This window comes from Myotis daubentonii, chromosome 9 (assembly GCF_963259705.1).
Source record: "Myotis daubentonii chromosome 9, mMyoDau2.1, whole genome shotgun sequence".
Lineage (NCBI taxonomy): Eukaryota > Metazoa > Chordata > Mammalia > Chiroptera > Vespertilionidae > Myotis > Myotis daubentonii.
Genome location: NC_081848.1, coordinates 14,432,182 through 14,454,034, shown reverse-complemented (window position 1 = coordinate 14,454,034; position 21,853 = coordinate 14,432,182). Strand labels below are relative to the sequence as shown.

Sequence of the window (21,853 nt, the reverse complement as noted above, 5' to 3'; positions counted from 1 at the left end):
TAATCTCTTTTGTGGAAATAATTCCTACTTAAGGATATTTGTAAGGTTACATTTTATAGGTTAACACGATCTGGTTCTGTAGCTCTAGATGTCTGTTTATATTGCTTCAAATATCTTCATCAAATCTTCAGTCCTCAGATGATAGAATATGGTATGTTGAATATACTAAATATGAAAAGTGAAAATGATCAAGGTATGCATTTATTCAACAAACTTGATTGCATACCAACCATGTGTCAGGCATTGTACCAAATGCTAAGGATATAATAGTAAATAAGAATAGTTGCTCTCCTCACACAGTTTGCCTTTTAGTTTGGGAGACATTTAGTAAACAGAATATTTCAATATAATGCAATAAATATGTGCTTTACTAGTGGCAAATATAGAATGTTGTGAGGAAGAGCAAACTCTCCTCATTATTTAATGTGTGTGTGGTGGACGAAGGGGGATGAATCAGAAGTAGGAAAATAGACTACCAGTTAGGATACAGTGTCATACAAGGGAAACCACATACTCTCAGGACATAATGGTGAGACTTCTGTGTTCTTGGAGCCTGCCTATACTCCTTAAAGATTAGGGTCTTCAAAAGCCACCAGCACTAAGAATAGGTCAGGTCTGTTCTTGTGAGAAACTAAAACACTTAGAATATGTCTATTCATTCAACAAGTACTTATTAAGTACCGCAGTACACTAGCACCTGGTCAGTCTTTCTGTGGCATGTGCCTCTAGCGGTGGTTCTCAACCTTCCTAATGCCGCGACCCTTTAATACAGTTCCTCATGTTGTGGTGACCCCCAATTTCATTGTTACAAATTGAACATAATTAAAGCATAGTGGTTCATCACAAAAACAATATGTAATTATATATGTGTTTTCCGATGGTCTTAGGCAACCCCTGTGAAAGGGTCGCGACCCACAGGTTGAGAACTGCTGCTCCCTGTGCTATTCACCCATCACTAAATTAGAAATACCTTTCAAGGGTTTATCTTACCCTCTATTTCTACCTTGGCATATTCGTATTGAGCACTCAGAAGTTATTGTGTACAGTCAGATAACCTCACAATCAGTATTTCAGCATTTTGTATATTCTTGTTTTATTTCTCAATAGTTTTGGTTGTCTAATGAACATGCAATTGGAGACAAAAAGGAAACCAAATTTCATTTCTCTAAACTGAAAAGAAGACAAGATATAGAAAAAAAGAGAAAAATTAGAAAAATAGAATGGATGAGGCAAATGTAAGTTGATGAAAGACTTACTAAAAAGTATATAGTATTTTAAGGTTTTAATTTTTTGCTATTATTACTAAAATAATTATGTTATATATTTATTTTTCAATATGATAGAAAGCTTTATTTCCATGGAATTATACCACTGGGTTTCCAAAGTCCCATTTCCCTACAGAGGAAGTGTAGCTGGGATTTCTTTCTTTTTTTTTTTTTTTTTAAATGTTTTTTATTGATTTTTTTAGAGAGAAGGGAGAGGAAGAGAGAGATAAGAGACATCGATAGACTACCTCCTGCGCATTCCCCATGGGGGTCAAGCCTGCAACCTGGGCTTGTGCCCCTACTGGAATCAAACTGGCCACCTCTTGGTGCATGGGATGATGCTCTACCAATTGAGCCACACCAGCTGGGTTGGGGTTTCAATAGAGCTAGAAGCAAAACCAGTGTCTAGAGTTTCCTTTCCACGTTGGAGCCAGTCCAATCCAGCATCAGGCTAGCTGCAGTCCATTAATGCAGGTTGGGGAGAGTGTCATTCATGCACCAGGCCTCTAGTTTAAAGTAGTAAAGGGATGCCCTGGCCAGTGTGGCTCCGTTGGTTGGAACATCATCCCTTCACTGAAAAGTTCCCAGTCAGGACCCATACCTGGGTTGTGGGTTTGGTCCCAGTGTGGGAGGCAGCTGATTGATGTTTTTCTTTCTCTCCCATCCTCTCTAGAAAGTCAAATAAAAATAATAATAATTAAAAGGAAGAAGTATCTAATCTTAAGTGTCTGGACATATGAGAAGTTAAAACATGGAGAAACTCATAAAAAATCCATTCACCCCCAGCCTTCCAGAAGTTTCTGATTTCTAAATGCATTTTTGTTGTGGCATGAGTATTAGTTAATAAATATGGGCCAGTTGGTACCATCATTTAATTATTCTTTCATTTAATCAATGTCTACTAGGTGCCTTTTATGTTCAGGGAAGAGATTATAGAATTGAAAGATTGCAAGTTCCATGAGGGAATTTCACTTTTGAACAGATTGCTTTACAAATGGTCGACAATAACTATCTATTAAATGAATAAGCCAATGAAGAACTCTAGAAAAATGATGAAATCATACTTTCTTAAATTTGTGCTCTAGCTAACCAACTTAAATCAAGAGGCATGTTTCTGCTTCTATAAAATGCATTAGCTTTCATAGATCATTATCCATTTAAAGTCTGACAAAGCAAAAACTTCCTGAGGTCAGGGGTATATCTTCTCACTGTCACATCTGTTGCCATCCAGGATTGTGTAAGCCTTCTTTTATTGAATACTTACTATGTGCCAGCGGTTGTTATAAATGTTTTATAGGGATTTACACTTCCAATGTAGATCTTAAAATGAAAAACAATAAAAATGTTATATTCTAGTAATCTTAGTAAGGACAACTTCTGTCTATTCACTCAGCTCATGTTTGTGGGATGCATTAATTTATGTGCTCAGACTAATATAAGAGAACAGTACTTTATTTAAAAAAATCTTTATTGTTGAGATTATTACAGATGTCCCTCTTTCCCCCCCCCCATTGTCCCCCTCCACCCAGTTCCTGCCCCACCCCTGGCCTTCACCATCCTATTGTCTATGTCCACAGGTAATGCATATATGCATATCAGATCTTTGTTTAATCTCTTCCTGCTCCTTTACCCCCCTTCCCTCTGAGAATCATCAGTCTGCTCCATTTCCAGGCCTCTGATTCTATTTTATTCACCAGTTTATTCTAATCATTAGATTTATTATTCATTTATTTTGACATTTAGATTCAATTCTTGATAGGTATGTATTTGTTGCCATTTTGTTGTTCATATTTGTGACCTTTTTCTTCTTCCTCTTCTTAAAGAATATCCTTCAACATTTCATATAATACTGGTTTGGTGGTGATGAACTCCTTTAGCTTCTTCTTATCTGTGAAGCTCTTTATCTGATCTTCCTTTCTAAATTATAGCTTTGCTGGTAGAGTAATCTTGGTTGTAGGTCCTTGCAATTCATCACTTGAATACTTTTTGCCACTCCATTCTGGCCTGCATAGTTTCTGTTGAGAAATCAGCTGACAGTCGTATGGGCATTCCCTTATAGGAAACTAACTGCTTTTCTCTTGCTGCTTTTAAGATTTTCTCTCTTTAGCCCTTGGCATTTTAATTATGATGTGTCTTGGTGTGGTCCTCTTTGAGTTCCTCTTGTTTGGGGGTCTCTGTGCTTCCTGGACTTGTAAGTCTATTTCTTTCACCAGGTCGGGGAAGTTTTCTGTCATTATTTCTTCAAATAGGTTTTTAATATCTTGCTCTTTCTCTTCTTCTGGCACCCTCATAATGCGAATGTTGGTATGCTTTAAGTTGTCCCACAGGCTCCTGACATTATCTTTATATGTTTTTATTCTTTTTTCTTTTTGCTGTTCTGGTTGGGTGTTTTTTTCACCCTCACATTTCAAATCATTGATTTGATTCTCAGAATCCACCACTCTGCTGTTGAATCTCTGTATATTATTCTTTATTTCAGTCAGTGTATGCATAATTTCTGACTGGTTCTTTTCCATTTTTTTGGAGGTTTCTAGAAGATTCTTGAGTAACTTTATAACTGTGGTTTTGAACTCTATATTTGGTAGTTTGCTTTCTTCCATTTGTGACATGTTTCTTTGTCTCCACATTTTGGCTGCTTCCCTGTGTTTGTTTCTATGTATTGGGCAGAGCTGCTATGTTTCCTTGAGTTGGTAGAGTGCCTTGTGTAGTAGGTGCTCTATAGGAACCAGTGGCTGACCCTCCCCAGTCACCTGAAAAGGGAGCTCCAGGTACATCCTTTTGTGTACTGTGTGCACAGTCTTATTGTAGTTGAGACTTGACTGCTATTGGTGTCACTGGGAGGAATGGACCTCCAAGCCAATTGGCTATGAAGACCAGCTGTGACTACAGTGGGAGAGCTGCTATGCAGAAGACAACCCTATGGAGCAGGACTTGCTTCAGTGGGGCTTTGGTGCTCACTGAGTCTGACCCTTGAGTATGTCTCTTATGGATGTGTAGACTTATAATCTGATATGATCTGATGCTGACCACTGAGTACACTGACTCTTGGGTCTCCAGGAAGGTGCAAAGTCAGCCACTGCCTGGGGCCACCCAGCAGAAGCTACAGAGAGATATTCAGATTCCTCCTATTTGTATCGGGTTTGGAAGTGCCCAGATGAGGCCCAGCTATGAAGCAAGGCAGGCTGGTGCTGGTGCCAGGTCTTGGGCCTTTTATTGATAAGTTTGAGGTTCCCTGAACCAGCTGCAGCTTGCTTGAGAGATTTTAGCCTGAGCAAGGACAGGCCATTCATATGCAAAAAGCCACTGGACACAGGTTGGGTGGAGTTGTAATTTGGATGAGGTGGGGTCTCAAGGAATCACCAGGGCAGAGCAAACAGAAAAGGCTGCCAGTCATCCCTGCAATCAGGGAGGTCCCAGCATAGAAACAATGATCCCTGTGAGCATCTCCATCTGGAAGAAAGCCATCCCGAGTTCCTGCCTCGATGCCAGAAAATCTAGTTCCTCCTCGTATGTGTCTGTGTCCACCAGAGCCTTGCCCTAGTGCTGGAGCTCAGAGGAAGTGAGACCTTGTAAGTTCAGTTGGTGGTGCTGGTCTTTTAGGAGGAGCAGCTGGGTCTCCAGCAGCCTCTGTGTCACTGAGCTCCAATCCACACTGGTTTTTACAGCACGTAATTCTTTTTTTTAGTCTTTTTATTTCTCAGAGGGCAGAGGTCCCATCTCCGGTTTTCCCGCAACTTGGCGCTCTGTGCTCCAGTCATCTGCCTTGCTTTGCCGGGCTGCCTCCTCCCATCTGCCTTGGGCCTACTCTCCATTGTCCCCTTCCTTCCACACCACCCAGCCAGCTTCTCCCCGGGACGCGCTGTCCTCCCTCCCCCCGTACCCGGGTGAGTCCCCTCAGGGTCTCCTCTCACCCCACCCCCCAAACGGACCCCAACCCCCGCCCATCAGCTTCTCCCCCTTTGCCTTTTCTTCTCCCTCGAAGATTCCTCCATCCATCCCGATCCCGTCACTCCTCCCTCTTCTCATTCTCCTTCCTCTACATTGGCCGGCACCCTCCCACCAGCGCCTCTTCCCCCAACTCACTCTACAGCACATAATTCTTACTGCCCATAGGTACTTCTTTTCCCAGTTCTGGGACCCTGGGCTGGAGTCTGGTGTGGAGCTGGGACCCCTTGCTCCTCCAGGCAGCCTCCACAGACACGATCTCCCTCCCTACTAACAAAGTGGCACATGTGGGTGCCGACCCTGTTCCATGCCTCTGCACCTCTTACCAGTCTCAGTGTGCTTTCTTCTCTACTTCTCTAGGTGTAGGAATTATATTCAGTCAGCTTCCCAGCAGTTCTGGATGATGGTTGTTCTGTATTTTATTTGTAATTTTGATGTGGTTGTGGGAGGTGGCGAGTACAGGCGTTTACCTATGCCACTATCTTCTGTTTTTGTTTTTTCAAGAGAACTGTACTTTAGAAGTATGGGCTTCAAATCAGATTTGGCTCTGATATATATATTACATACATATTATTGAACAATTTCTTAATTTCTCTAAGTCTCAATTTCCTCATGCATAAAATGGGAATAAAAATAGCTGTCTCAAATGGCTGTCTTTTTAAAGAGAATGAAACAAGATGATGTATGAGAAGTACCTGACACAAAAAAGATGTCGATAACTCTCTTCCCTTTTTTTATTCCTCTCTTTCTCTTTCCTTCCCTCTTTATATTTATCATTAGCAATGTGACCTTCTTAAAGTTACTAAACTCTTTTAGTATTTCCTTATCTATAAAACAAGTTGGCCAATTATTTGGCTCCAAGATCCTTTGATTCTATAATGATATGATTCAGTGATATAATAACTTAGTGTTTTTTTATATCATAAAAATCCAACTTACTGAGAGGTAATTTTGAAATGAAGCTTCTCTGGTTAGTGTGGTTGCTTATGCTGCTTTACTTTTTCCAAAAGATCCCATCACATAGAACTTGGTTTAGAGGTATTTGAGTTAAGTAGGATAAAAATATGGTTTATATTTAAATAGTATTATAACAATATATACTAAGTGCATCTATTAGTAATTATGTATTCCAAAGGATTTTTGTCTCTCTTCCTTTCCTCTACTTAGGTACTATAAAGGACATCTGGAGGCTAAGTCAACAAATCTAAAAACTCTAGGTTTAATTCACAGAGCATCAAAGGGGCTAATAAAATCTATTGAAGATGGCGGAATAGATTCTGTGATGGAATGGGAAGTGGATGAAGTGCTGAACTGGACAAATACACTGAACTTTGATGAGTAAATACATGTTACTATTCTTGGGGAACAAGGGCAGGCATCATATTTTTATTTCTAATATTTTCCACTCCCAAGTTGAATCTAGGGGGTCACAAACATAATCTCCTCCCCCCAAAATGAGTATGCATTACTTGTCTTGAAAGAAAGAAGAAGAAATGAGGGTGAAAGGTATAAAAGGGATTATCTAAAAATAGAAAAAAGAAAAACTATAAAGGTGTTCTTTACTGTCAGACTTTATTCTTAGGCCTTAGTCTAAATCTGCTTTATTTTTTACTTTGGGATTTAGAAACAAGGCTAAGAACATGCAATTAATAATATGAAGAATTTCCTTAATGTATAGTCCTTGATCTTCCCATGTGAAACATTAAAAAGTTATTCTTTTTCAGTGACATACTATGGCCCTTGGAAAACTAATTTTTTAGGAATTTTTTGGTGTGTGATGAAATTCAAAAATATTTAATATAACCATCAGGGAAATTCAAGTTAAAACCACAATAAGATCCTACTTCAGACCCACTAAGATAACTATAATAAAAAAGATAGGTAGTAACACATTGTCAAGGAGATGAAGGAATTAGAACCGTTATAAACTGCCAGTGGAAATATATGATGGTGCAGCCATATTGGAAAATAATCTGGCAGTTTCTCATGGTTAAACTTGAACTTGCATATAATTGAGCAATTGTAGTCCTCGGTATATATGCACAAGAGAAATAAACATGTTCATGTAAAACTTTTACATAAATGTTTATAGCGGCATTATTTACAATATAACCAAAAAGTAGAAACAACGCAAATATTCATCAACTGGTGAATGGGTAAATAAAAGGTGGCATATCCATACAATGGAATATTATTCTACAATAAGGAGAAATGCTGATACATGCCACAGTATTGATAAACCTGATAAGTGAAAGAAGCCAATCATAAAGGACCACATATTATATGATTCCATCTATATGAAATGTGCAGAATAGGCAAATCCATAGAGATGGAAAGTAGATTAGTGGTTGCCTAGGTCTGAGACTTATGGGGATTGGGAGGTGATAGCTAAGAGGTACATTTTCTTTTTGGAAAATGAAAATGTTCTGAAATTGACTGAGTACACTAAAAGCCATTGGGTTATACACTTTAAATGGGTGAGTTTTATGGCATGTGGATTATATCTCAAAAAGATTTCAATATATTGAATATTTACTCAGCTACAGTAATGAATGTGAATATTGCACAGATGAAAGGCAGAAAAAATAAAATGAAGATGCTGTGTGTGAAGAAACATAAGAAAAAGGAAGAGGAGGAGAACCAAGATGGCGGCATAGGTTAACGCCGGAGTTTGCTGCTTTGAACAACTACTTCAAAAGTGAAACCAAAAAACGGAAGGGACATCACCCAGAACCACAGGAACGCTGGCTGAGTGGAAGTCCTACAACTAGGAGGAAAGAGAAACGCACACGGACACTCAGAGGAGGCGCAGTGCTGAAGTCAAATTCTGAGGTGCGGAGTGCGCGGAGCGGGCTGGCGGCGGAGGCCGCGGTTGTTGTTTTCAATCGGGAGGGAGTCGCAGACTCTGAGCACCAGATCCGGGCGAGTCTTTAGGGACCCAGACTCAAACGGGAGAAGCGGGACTGTCTGGCTTCGGTCAGAGCGAGTGCAGCTTTCTCTCCAAGCTTTGCAGCGGGTGCTGGGACTCAGAGAGGCAGAGCCCCTGGGGACAGGACTGAGAGCCGCCATAACTGCTCTCTCCGGCCCACCCTGTTGATCCTGTGCGACCCGCCCCGCCCAAGCCCTGCACAGAGGCATTTGCTGGATAGCCTCAGGCAAAGGCTAGATTAGCACCTCCCTAGAGGACAGAAGTTCTCTCACTGCTGACACAGCTGATTCTCATAGCCACTTGGCCTGGAGGTCAAACCCTCCCTGGAATTAGCTACAACAATCAAGATTTATCTATAAGACTGCGAACAAAGACCACTAGGGGGTGCACCAAGGAAGCATAACAAAATGCGGAGACAAAGAAACAGGACAAAATTGTCAATGGAAGAAATAGAGTTCAGAACCACACTTTTAAGGTCTCTCAAGAACTGTTTAGAAGCTGCCGATAAACTTAATGAGATCTACACGAAAACTAATAAGACCCTCGATCTTATATTGGGGAACCAACTAGAAATTAAGCACACACAGACTGAAATAACGAATATTATACAGACGCCTGACAGCAGACCAGAGGAGCGCAAGAATCAAGTCAATGATTTGAAATGCGAGGAAGCAAAAAACATCCAACCGGAAAAGCAAAATGAAAAAAGAATCCAAAAATGCGAGGATAGTGTAAGGAGCCTCTGGGACAGCTTCAAGCGTACCAACATCAGAATTATAGGGGTGCCAGAAGATGAGAGAGAGCAAGATATTGAAAACCTATTTGAAGAAATAATGACAGAAAACTTCCCCCACCTGGTGAAAGAAATGGACTTACAGGTCCAAGAAGCGCGGAGAACCCCAAACAAAAGGAATCCAAAGAGGACCACACCAAGACACATCATAATTAAAATGCCAAGAGCAAAAGATAAAGAGAGAATCTTAAAAACAGCAAGAGAAAGAAACTCAGTTACCTACAAGGGAATACCCATACGACTGTCAGCTGATTTCTCAACAGAAACTTTGCAGGCCAGAAGGGAGTGGCAAGAAATATTCAAAGTGATGAATACCAAGAACCTACAACCAAGATTACTTTATCCAGCAAAGCTATCATTCAGAATTGAAGGTCAGATAAAGAGCTTCACAGATAAGGAAAAGCTAAAGGAGTTCATCACCACCAAACCAGGATTATATGAAATGCTGAAAGGTATCCTTTAAGAAGAGGAAGAGGAAGAAAAAGGTAAAGATACAAATTATGAACAACAAATATGCATCTATCAACAAGTGAATCTAAGAATCAAGTGAATAAATAATCTGATGAACAGAATGAACTGGTGATTATAATAGAATCAGGGACATAGAAAGGGAATGGACTGACTATTCTTGGAGGGGGAAAGGGGTGTGGGAGATGTGGGAAGAGACTGGACAAAAATCGTGCACCTATGGATGAGGACAGTGGGTGGGGAGTGAGGGCGGAGGGTGGGGCGGGAACTGGGAGGAGGGGAGTTATGGGGGGAAAAAAAAGGAACAAATGTAATAATCTGAACAATAAAGATTTAATTTAAAAAAAAAAAAGGAAGAGAGAAAAGAAAATAGGATAGAAAAAAATCAACATGTCATTCTATCTAATAAAGAGGGAATATGCTATTTGACCCTCACACAATCCCACAGCCAATAAGGAGGAAATATGCTAATACACTGTCCTGCCCTCAAAGATGGCAGCACCCATAGCCAATAAGGAGAGAATATGCTCATTGACTGCCACGCCCTCAAATATGGTGGTGCCCACAGTCACAAGATGGTGGTGCCCAGTCCCCTCAGACCCGCCATGTGCCTGCCTCCAGAGTCCCCCAGTCCCCTCAGTCCCCCAGCTGCCCAGGGCCGGCCAGAGGCACAGACAAGCCTTGGATGGTCGCTGCCCAGCCGATGCCCGAGGTGCAGGCAAGCCTCGGCTGTTGGCTGCCCAGCCACCCAGGGCCGGCCTGAGGCGCAGGCAAGCCTGGATGGCAGCTGCTCAGCCACTCAGAGCCACCCAAGGCTCAGGTAACCAGGGCCAACTGAGGCCTGTGCTGCCGGCAGTGGCAGCAGCAGAGGTGTGATGAGGCGTCACCTTCCCCTGATCTCTGGGTCACTTCCCACCCCTGAGGGCTCCCGGACTGTGAGAGGGGGCAGGCCAGGCTGAGGGACTCCCTCTCCAGTGCATGAATTTTCATGCACCAGGGCCTCTAGTATAACAATAAAACAGGAAGAAGAGAATTGAACAAGAATCAGAGAAGAGCATAATGAAAAAAGGAAAGATGACAAAGGAAAAGAAAGAATAAGAAAATAGGAAAAAAACAATAAGAAAGAAGATAAGGATATATTAGAAAATATAAAGGGAAAGATAAGAAGAAATGAAGAACTAATTATTCATAGTAGATAGATGCTCTAAGATATCTTGTACTAATAGTAAAAAGAGATGGTTGTGATTCAGTATTTTGTCCAAGCCATAATATTGGGATTCCCTATCGACAGCACGTCTGTGATTTTTGGGACACTGAATAAACACAGATGATAATAATGATGCAAGAAATGACATCCAAAGAAAGGAACTGTAATGCTGTACTTTTAAAACTTTTTAAAATATATTTTTTATTGATTTCAGAGAGAAAGGGAGGGGGGGGGGAGAGAGAGAAAAACATCAATGATGAGAGAATTACTAATAGGCTGCTTTCCACATTCCCCACACTGTGGATCTAGCTTGCAACTTGGGCATTTGCCCTGACTGGGAATCAAACCATGACCTCCTGGCTCACAGGTCAACGCTCAATCTCCAAGCAATGCAGGCCAGCTTTTTTAAAAAACCTTTTTTGTATAAACTTTTTAAAAAATCAAAAGTATATACATTTAATATTATTTTGTATTAGTTTCAGGTGTACAGCATAGTGGTTAGACAATCACATACTTTATATAATGCTATACTTGTACTTTTTTCCCCCTAAGGGTAAAAGTTGCTGGGTAGAGAATGGGGTGGCGGAGGGAGGAAAGAGTGGTAGGTCAGGTTCATTTTTAATGAGCTTCTGAGAGCAGGATAGAGAATTTTCTCAAGTAAGCTTTTGAAATCCTGATTAGCCTTTCCCTTATATTGTTGGTTAATTCAAGTGAAGGCTAGAGAGCTTTAGTGAAAGATTTCCCCCAAATCTACCCCAATATCCTATATTCCATCACTATCTACACTAATAAAAGAGAACTATGCAAATTTTTTTCAGTGTCTTAATTATTTATTGTGTCATTTATTTTTTATTTTTTTAATTAAATCTTTATTGTTCAGATTATTACAGTTGTTCCTCTTTTCCCCCCATAGATCCCCACCCCCTGTTTCCACCCCACTCTCCGCCCTCACCCCCCCCTCTGTCCTCATCCATAGGTGCATGATTTTTGTTCAGTCTCTTCCCGCATCCCCCACACCCCTCCCCCCCCAAGAATAGTCAGTCCACTCCCTTTCTATGCCCCTGATTCTATTATAATCACCAGTTTATTCTGTTCATCAGATTGTTTATTCACTTGATTTTTAGATTTACTTGTTGATAGATGTGTATTTGTTGTTCATAGTTTGTATCTTTACCTTTTTCTTTTTCCTCTTCTTAAAGGATACCTTTCAGCTTTTCATATAATACTGGTTTAGTGGTGATGAACTCCTTTAGCTTTTCCTTATCTGTGAAGCTCTTTATCTGACCTTCAATTCTGAATGATAGCTTTGCTGGATAAAGTAATCTTGGTTGTAGGTTCTTGGTATTCATCACTTTGAATATTTCTTGCCACTCCCTTCTGGCCTAAAAATTTCTGTTGAGAAATCAGCTGACAGTCGTATGGGTACTCCCTTGTAGGCAACTGACTGTCTTTCTCTTGCTGCTTTTAAGATTCTCTCTTTGTCTTTTGCTCTTGGCATTTTAATTATGATGTGTCTTGGTGTGGATTCCTTTTATTTGGGGTTCTCTGCGCTTCCTGGACTTGTAAGTCTATTTCTTTCACCAGGTAGGGGAAGTTTTCTGTCATTATTTCTTCAAATAGGTTTTCAAAATCTTGCTCTCTCTCTTCTTCTGGCACCCTTATAATTTGGATTTTGGTACGCTTGAAGCTGTCCCAGAGGCTCCTTACACTGTCTTCATATTTTTTGATTCTTTTTTCATTTTGCTTTTCCAGTTGGGTGTTTTTTGCTTCTTCGTATTTCAAATCTTTGACTTGATTCTTGCGATCCTCTAGTCTGCTGTTGGGAGTCGGTATAATATTCTTTATTTCAGTCAGTTTATGCTTAATTTCTAGTTGGTCCTTTATCACAACCTCGTGGGTCTCATTAGATTTCTTGAGGGTCTCATTAAGTTTATCGGCGGTTTCTAGAAAATTCTTGAAAAACCTTAAAAGTGTGGTTTTGAACTCTATACCCAGTAGTTTGCTTTCCTCCATTTCTGTCATTTGTGTCCTGTTTCTTTGTCTCCGCATTTTTTTATGCTTCGCTGTGTCGATAGAGTGGCTTTCTGTGCTAGGTGTCCTATAGGGTCCAGTGGCTCAGCCTCCCCAGTTACCTGAGGTGGACACTCTTGGTGCACCCCCTTGTGGGCTTTGTGCACAGTCTTGTTGTAGTTAAGCCTTGATTGTTGTAGGTAACACTGGGAGGGATTGACCTCCAGGCCAATTGGCTGTGAGAATCAGCTGTGTCTGCAGTGGGAGAACTTCTGTGCTGGAAACACCCCTCTGGGGCAAGACTTGCTTCACTGGGGCTTTGGTGCTCACTGAGTCTGTCCCCTGAGTGTGTCCTTGATGGATCCGAGGAGCTGCAATCTGGATGGTCCCACTCTGACCACCAGGCACACTGACTCCTGGATCTAAGGAAGTGCTAATCTAGCCTCTGCCTGAGGCTACCCAGCAGGAGCTCAGCTGTGAAGCAATGCAAGTTGCCCTGGGGCCTTGGGCCAGCTGCAGTTTGTTAGGTAATTATCAGATTGCAAAGGGCCAGGCCTTTCATATGCAAAAGCCAGTGCACAGCTTGGGCGGGGCGGGGGTCCCAGGGGATCAACATGGCAGAGCAAGCAGCTATGGCTACCCTCAGAGGCCCCATTTCTCAGTGTCCCGGCAATTGCTGCAAGCACCTCTGAGAGAAAGCTGTCCTCGAGTTCCGACCGATGCCAGACATCCAGTTTCTCCTGTATGAGTCTGGGTCCCCAGAGACTCGCCCAGAACTTGAGCTCAGAGCTTGAGACTCCCTACCGATTTAAAAATACAACCGTGTCCTCAGCCACCAGCCCTCTCCGCGTGCACCTCCGTACCTCTGTACTTTACTTCCGCACCGCAGCTCCTCTGAGTCTCGGTATGCTTTTCTCTTTCCTTCTGTAGAATTTCCACTCAGCCAGCCTCCCTGTGGTTCTGGATGATGTCCGTTTTGTCTTTTTGTTGTATTTTTGAAGTGGTTGTGTGAGGCAGCAATTTCAGGTGTTTACCTATGCCTCCATCCTGGTTTCTCCAAAACATGCAAATTAACCATCACTCCATCACTCTGCTACACCCACAAGCCACGCCCACCAGCCAATCAGGAGTGAGTATGCAAATTAACCAGACTAAGATGACAGCGGCCACAAAGCTGGAGTGAGCAGGAGGCTTGGGTTGCCCCTGGCGATGGAGGAAGCCAAGCTTCCCACCTGCCCTGGACGGCCCTGGGCTCTGCTCAAGGCTACAAAGTTTCAATTATAGAATATAAATAAATCACAGATCCCTGCTTCCAGCCTGCCCTGGCCTCTGCTCAAGGAGTCGCTGAAAAAAAAAGAATGAAAGGAGAGGCTGGAAGCTTGCATTGCCAGGGGGCGTGGCCAGCCTGAAAATGGCCCTCAAGCCCCTCACTCAGGCTGGCCAGGCACCCCAGTGGGGACCCCCACCCTGAAGGGAGTGTGGCCAGTCTGAAAACGGCCCTCAGCCCCTCACTCAGGCTTGCCAGGCACCCCAGCGGGACCCCCACCCTGATCCAGGACACCCTTCAGGGCAAACCAGCCAGCCCCCACCTGTGCACCAAGCCTCTATCTATACTAATAAAAGGGTAATATGCAAATTGACCCCAACAGCAGAACAACTGGGAATGACTGGTCACTATGACACACACTGACCTCCAGGGGGGCAGACGCTCAATGCAGGAGCTGCCCCCTGGTGGTCAGTGTGCTCCCACAGGGGGAGCTCTGCTCAGCCACAAGCCAGGCTGATGGCTGTCAGTACAGTGGTGGTGGCAGAAGCCTCTCCCACCTCAGCAGCATTAAGGATGTTCGACTGCAGCTTAGGCCTGCTCCCTGTTGGCAAGTGGACATCCCCCGAGGGCTTCCAGGCTGCCAGAGGGATGTCTGACTGCTAGCTTAGGCCCAATCCCCTGGGGAGTGGTCCTAAGCCAGCAGGTGGACATCCCCCAAGGGGTCCCAGACTGTGAGAGGGCACAGGCTAGGCTGAGGGACTCCCCCTAGTGCACAGATTTTTGTGCACCCGGCCTCAAGTTGGAATATAATTAGAATGATGCAATTGAGTGTGAGGGGAGGAAATAAACAGGCATCTCAGCCACCTGCCATACCCTTCTCTGGTAGGGGATTACATTTCTAATGGTCTCTTTGTGGAAGAAAGGACAAAAACATTAAACCAGTAAGACTTGAAGAGGTTTTTTGTATCATATACTCTATGTTGGATGAGATGAATACGCCTAGCTATGACATGGAAAGACTAACAGAAAATTTCTTTCTTTTTAATGCAGATACTTCACGCTTCCAAATTATGTACAATTTCTAGCAGTTTATTCTCTCACTTAGGCACAGTCATAATTTGGAACCAACTTTGAATTCTTAGGAAGCAAGTTTTTCTACTGAGCCCTGGACAACAAATATTTCAAATAGAATCCAGTGTGATAATTTGGGATTATTTCAGTAGCCTTACTAATCCCAAGCTGCTGATTATGAGGCAAGACCACACTTTGCAGAGATCTTCCCCCAGCCGACTGCAGACATTAGGTGTAAGCCAGCACCTTCTTCCCAGTGCATTTATGGTCTCCACACTCTACTTTCCTGTTAGATCTTTGCAGTCCTCTAGATGTTCGTAACTCACCTTGTTTGATGAGAATTTCAGAGTCTGACATTTTTCTTCAGGAGAATTGGTAGCTACTAATTTCTTGGAGAGTATCCTTCAAAATCTGTGGACAGTTTTCACTAGTCAGACCATTAGATTGACATAAATGTGTTAAACACTGATATTGAGTGATACAAACCAGGTTCTTCCCCAGCAACTTTTGGGCTAGCCCCTTGTCATGACGGATGGCCATGTGCATCTGCAGATGCGCATTGCAACAATATCAACTGAGCACAATATTATAATTTGGGAGAATGAATAGAGACAACTTCACTGTTGGACTCACAGACACTGATGAGTATTGTTGCAAATTCTGCAGTATCTAGAGACGTGTTGCTGCAGGCACTTAGAATGTAACCCCCCACGTCACCATCACTGAGCTGCCCGCAGTGCTGCATGGTGGCTAATGTTCTTGTTGGATTTTCAGGGGCATATTCTCTATCTACCAGATGGTCCACTTCCAGGATCTTCATAATTTTCAAATTGCATATGAATTTTGAAATAACCTAACTAATCAGCAGTTGGGGTATCTTAAATAATTTCCTGATGATCACTTATTAACTGTGTTGGCGAGGGATCTTTGCCTATGTGTGTGAGGGGTAGTTTCTATATCTGAAGCTGTTCCTTCAATTTCTAGGATATGTAGTTACATGGCCTCTCTGGCTAGGGACTTCCAGACCACTAAAATGTTAACTTTGCATCCATGGGGAATTCATTATAGATTCCACATGTAGAATAGTAATTATCCTATAATTACTATCTTAAAAATGTCCTAGAGAGAAAGACAAATTAGCGCTATGATATGAGCAGTATGGTAATGCTATCACCAGACTGTTGCTTCTATTTATAAAACTTAGATTTTTTTATCACTGTTTTTATTAGTTACATATGTTCCTTATGAGAAGTTCTTTTTAAATAATTGTCCTAATATCAGGTAAAGCTAGGCCAGTGATCAGCCTTAGTTAAATAGGGCATATGTTTGTAACCAAGACTGTCAGGTGTCCTTGAAGGTGGAATGAAAACCTTTCGGTATATAAATCCAAGGAAGCAGGTGATAGACACCCAGCTCTTCATAGTGATCCTAAACAATCGCTGAAAGTCTGCCTAAATTTAAGGTCAATCCAGATTGAACTGTCTGCTAAGAGGTCCTGGGAAGAGGTTCTTGCATTTTTTTATGTAACAGTGACCCAGCAATATCCCATTTAAGGCCATAGAATAAAGTTCTTGGAGCAAGAAGAGGTAGGAGTAACAAAAGGAGCTGACTTTAGACACAGTACTTAAGATATTTAAATGTTCTTGGATAACATATACCTTCCTAAAACAAAAAAACTTCAGGAACACAAAGCTAGTAAGAGTAATTCAGTGGAATAAATGAATACTTGGAATATCATTTTTTTACACGACAATTCCAATCCTCCTCATACATTCTCTGCCAGCCCCCTTTCAGTACCTCCTGTGACCAGTTTCTTACCTGATTTCTGGGGTACAGTTGGAAGAAAGGAGGCTTGGGAAAGGGAACACAGAGCCTAAAATGATTGGAACAGTTGCAGGAAACCTGCCTTTCAGAGTATTTCCTCATGAGACCTTGCCCTTCCCTATTTGACCTCTTCTCAGGCTACCCTGGTTTCCCTATTTCAGTCTATCTAGGGAACTGAGGTGGCAGCTGCATGTGCCCTATTTGAATGCAACCTCTCATGTTTACAGCACACTGCAAAGACTGCACATTGCTCTACTAACGTCGTAAAGCACATGCACTAAATTTCTGTTAACATGTCAGAGACAATAGGTCCGGCAATCCAGAACCAACGACAAAGATTTTCTCTTTTTCCTTCCCAGAGAATTTTCTGTCCAGACTTTTAATTTAGAAGTTAACTAGCATCTTAGTAGGTATTCAACTGAAGACATGATCTCAAAGGAATGGAACAGGATAAGATGAGGAGAGGTGTGCTGAGGGACCCAGGGCACTAGGATGGTAGATGGTGGGTACCATTTTTAAACCTCCTGCAACTTCCTGTCCTAGAGGTTGTCTTGGGTGCATGAGAGCTACTTGGAGGTGGGAAAGTCATGAGGATGAAACATTTGGACAAGTGAGTTTGTTGTCATTGCGATTTCACAAAGGAAATGGAATTGTAGAAGTAGCCTAAGCGTGAACTGATAAGTCAATTAATTACTTCCTAATAAACCAATTTAATTTAATGTCTATATAATGTGCTTAGGTATGTTGCCAACTGGAAGGAAATTGCTACAAGCGACTCTTCAGTTAACTTCAAAAGTAGGTGATTTTTAGCAATACTTTATGGGAAATTCTTCTGAACAAAAATAATACATTCCACATATGTACACATTTCTTAGCACCTAACATTTCCACACCCTGTACAGTAAATAGACATAAGTAAATTTGCTAAGTCATTATTATCTTATAGTAAGACTGTTAATTGGAAATAGAAGGAAATTTTTTATTTTATATAGGGTTAAATTTTTTTTCCAGTTTGAAACCATACTTCATTTTCAATGTAGCTAGAAAAATCCAATAGCTATATATTTTTAAGCAGAAAAGAGCTCCTTTACTTTTCCTTCTTATAGCATTATTAGCACAAAAAATAACATTTCTGTTTATAAATGATACTGAGTGTCTATAAAAATGAATGTATTTTATTTGTGGAAATTAAAAATTTAAAAGCACAGAATACATTTTTAGAAAACCAATTTTACTACTTTTACCCATTTATGGTTAACAGTTGGAATGTTAGAACATACTTAGGTAATGTATAGTTAAGTAAATCAAATCAAATAAGGAATTCAAAAGCAACTGATCTTCTTGAGTTATTCATGAATCCTTTTCTAAAGTTGCATACTTCATGGTTTCAATTATTAAATAAAAATTATTTAATGAGCAAACTTCACTTGGCTAAATAAATGCCTCAAAATATACGAAGTAATGTTTAGGTTCTATGCCACTCTTGTCCCTCAGTGGTCCATAACACAGAGCAGTTGAAGAAGCACAGCATTATAACCCAGAAATATCAACACCTGACACAGCCAAGTCTAATCATGGTGGTTGTATAGTCTGAGCTTAGGAGTTCTCTCCTGCTGTCATCTGTGGGAGGCGGTAACACGGAGAAGTTACACTTGTGGAGAGCTGGTTCAGAGTGCCTGGTGTTGATTTTTGGCTCTACTGCTTACTGGCTGTGTGATCTTGGGCAAGTTACTAGTTCAGTTTCCTCTTCTGTAAAATTAGATTAACAATAGTACAAGGTTATAGGTAGCAGTGACGTACTAAGGAAAAACGTGTGAAGAAGAGCTTAGACTAGTTCAGTGATGGCGAACCTATGACACGTGTGTCAGAGGTGACACGCGAACTCATTTTTTTGGTTGATTTTTCTTTGTTAAATGGCATTTAAATATATAAAATAAATATCAAAAATATGTCTTTGTTTTACTATGGTTGCAAATATCAAAAAATTTCTGTATGTGACATGGCACCAGAGTTAAGTTAGGGTTTTTCAAAATGCTGACATGCCGAGCTCAAAAGGTTCGTTATCACTGGACTAGTTCTGGCCAGGAATTCATACTCTATAATTAGCCTTAACCTAGCCACTGTGTCCAGCTCATTGCTACCACCACACCACGGTCCAGGTTGCTATCATCCCTCTGCAAGCTTGTGTGACAGCCTCCAAACCCATTACCCCTTTCCCTCCCCCCGCCCCCCCCCCCCGCCCCAGGCCATTCCCCACACAGCAGACAGTGATCTTTCACAATGTAAACCAACGCAGTTAGAACACAGGATCCCTTCTTTAGCAATCCCCATGTGGGAGTGCTAACTTACAGTGTTTTATAGTATTAACTCGTTTGATCTTCAGCCCAATGAGTTCTATTATCTGCATTTTACAGATGAGCAAGCAAAGAGATGGGTTACTTGCTCAAGGTCTCACAGTAAGAACCTGTGAGGGCTGCCAGCTCCAGACCCACGTTCTTAACCAGGACCACTTCTGCTGCCTCTCAGTTTCCACTGCGCTTGGAACCAAGTCCCGACTTTAGGATGGCTCTGGCTCTGGCTCCGGCTTAGCTTTCCACTCTAATCATGTCCCACTCGCCCCCTCACTCACAGCCTCTTGCCTGTTCCTCAGACATTCTGTGGTTTCCACTTGGGGGTTTAATGGAGTTGGTGGTCTTCTACAGAACAGTTTTAGGGAACTATCTTCACTAAGGGCAGGGAGTTGTCCTGTTTGCTACTGAATCTCCAGTGTGTGTAGCACACAGTAAGTTTTCAATGACAGATCAAAGAACAGAAAGGAATGACAAGTAAAAAAAGTGGGAGCATAGAACATAGAATATTGAGTTAAAAGATTACAGCCCTAGCCGCTTTGGCTCAGTGGATAGAGCATTGGCCTGCAGACTGAAGGGTCCCAGGTTTGATTCCGGTCAAGGGCACATGCCCAGGTTGCCGGCTCAATCCCCAGTAGGAGGCAGCCAATTAATGATTCCTTCTCATCATTGATGTTTATATCTCTCCCCCTTTCTCTCCCTCTAAAATATATTTTAAAAAGAGAGAGCGATTACAGGCATACCTTGGAGATATGGCGGGTTCAGTTCCACACCATCTCAATAATGCAATAAAGTGAATCATAGTCTTTTTGCTTGTGGAGGGTCTTGCTTTCCATTTGTAAAAAAAAAAAAAAAAAAGCGGTATCTGTGAAGCATAATAAAATGAAGTGCCACGAAGCGAGGTCTGCCTGTACCGATGGCAGACAGATGGAAAGATATAGTATGATGATTGGAAGGAGCACAGGAGAAAGTGAAATTTATTTTAAGTGGGAGAGGTCTGCATTTATAGCTGATGTCAGTAGAAGGTGAGACACTGAAGGTGCTGGCACTGGAGAAGAGGAGAGAATGTGTGCCACTTCTTCAACAGCACAGGGTAATCTAATCCAGATATTTGGAAACTTTAGCTCTAAAGAGAGAAAAGGCTTCTATTCATTTATGAATAAAAAAAACTGTTAGCTAGTAGTGAATTATTGGGCACTAACTAAACGCCACGCTGAATGCTAAGTCCTTTACATGCACATTACACTTAATTCTCACAAAAATGATTAGGTATGCGCTGTTGGTAGCCCCATTCTATAGATGAGGACACTGGGACTTAGGTTAAATAACTTGCCACAAATTGCACAGCTAATCCTATATAATAAAAGCCTAATATGCAAATTGTCCCCTCGACCAAGAGTTCAACCGATTTGACCAGGGGCCGGGGCTGTCCAGGCAAACCATGGGAAGAGAGGCCCTGGCCCGTGACAGTGGCATGCAGTCACGGGGAGGGAGGTCCCAGCCGGCAGCCAGCAGCTGCTAGGGACCCTATCTGTGAACAGATTTCATGCACTGGGCCTCTAGTTAGTAATAAATCAAACTCAAACCCAAGTCCTTCAGAGCCTTTTGTAGAGATAAACAATGAAATATAGTAGGAAACAGTAGGATGAACTAAAAAACTTGGGACATTTATGGCTTCAGTTAAGTAGGATGTAAAGATAGGTGCTCTAACAGTGGTGAAAGGAATGTGGAATAGACCTTAGCCTGGTATATTGAATGAGTCTATATTTTATCACATCAGGCATTTTTCTAAACATTTGTCATTCCTCTCTCCCTAGGTTTCAGGTTTCAACAAGAACAGAAATATATATATGACTATGCAGCGATATCAGAGGGCATGGGAACATCAGATAATACTTCATATGGAAATACTTAAGAAGAACCAAATTTTACTAGCTTAACACCTAATTCCCCTTATGGAACATAAATATAAAGTACTCTTTTCTTTTTTGAGCTATAGCCCTTCAAACCCTGATTACATTCGCTATACTTAAGAGATAAGTTATTCTGACTAGAATGACATATATTCTTGGCACAGAATCTACCCAATTAAGGAAGATTAAAAAGAAATAGAACATTGGACTAGATACAGTGGTCATAGAAAATACAGAAATTATTTCTGGTATTCTGAAAACTGTAATATTCTGACCATCACACTTAAATAAATATGCTTAGGTGCAAAAATCTTCAGCTTGTTTTTCTTCCTTTTGAAGTATCTTCTACTTGAGCAATCACATCAGGCAGAATTCTTTTCACATTAAAAAAAAAGAGGGGGGAGTGGGGGACAGTATAGCACATTCTCTTTTTATTAGGAAAGCAATAGGCTTACTAGAAGCCCCAGCCCTGTCACCTTAGACATCCTTGAACAAACCGAGATCACTGGGGCACCCTTAGCTGAAGAAGCTGGAAAAGCAAGAACCTGTCTTTTGGCTTCCACAGTGGGAGGAGTCGAGGACTGCAGATGACTGTTGAGTCAAGAAAGAATCCACCACACCCTCCAGCTAAGCACCCTCTACTGCTGCCTGCCATCACACTTACCACACCGTCTTTAAAAATCTGTCTACAATCCTAATGACCAGAGCTTATAGCCCCAACTATAAAAAAAACAATTAAACCTGGCCCATGTGACTCAGTGGTTAGAGCATCGACCTGAGCACCAAAGGGTCTCAGGTTTGATTCCAGTCAAG

General features: G+C 41.7%; 1 protein-coding gene across 1 annotated transcript in view; it reads left to right on the top strand.

Moving 5' to 3' along the window:
• Window positions 1-21,473, top strand: part of C9H11orf65 (chromosome 9 C11orf65 homolog) — an 86,901-nt gene extending 65,428 nt beyond the window's left edge. The window contains 4 exon segments of the mRNA XM_059707996.1: window positions 1,108-1,235; window positions 6,378-6,548; window positions 17,519-17,574; window positions 20,945-21,473. Coding sequence (XP_059563979.1) covers window positions 1,108-1,235; window positions 6,378-6,548; window positions 17,519-17,574; window positions 20,945-21,093 — 504 coding nt within the window. The 3' untranslated portion in view covers window positions 21,094-21,473.
• Window positions 21,474-21,853: the final 380 nt, after the last annotated feature.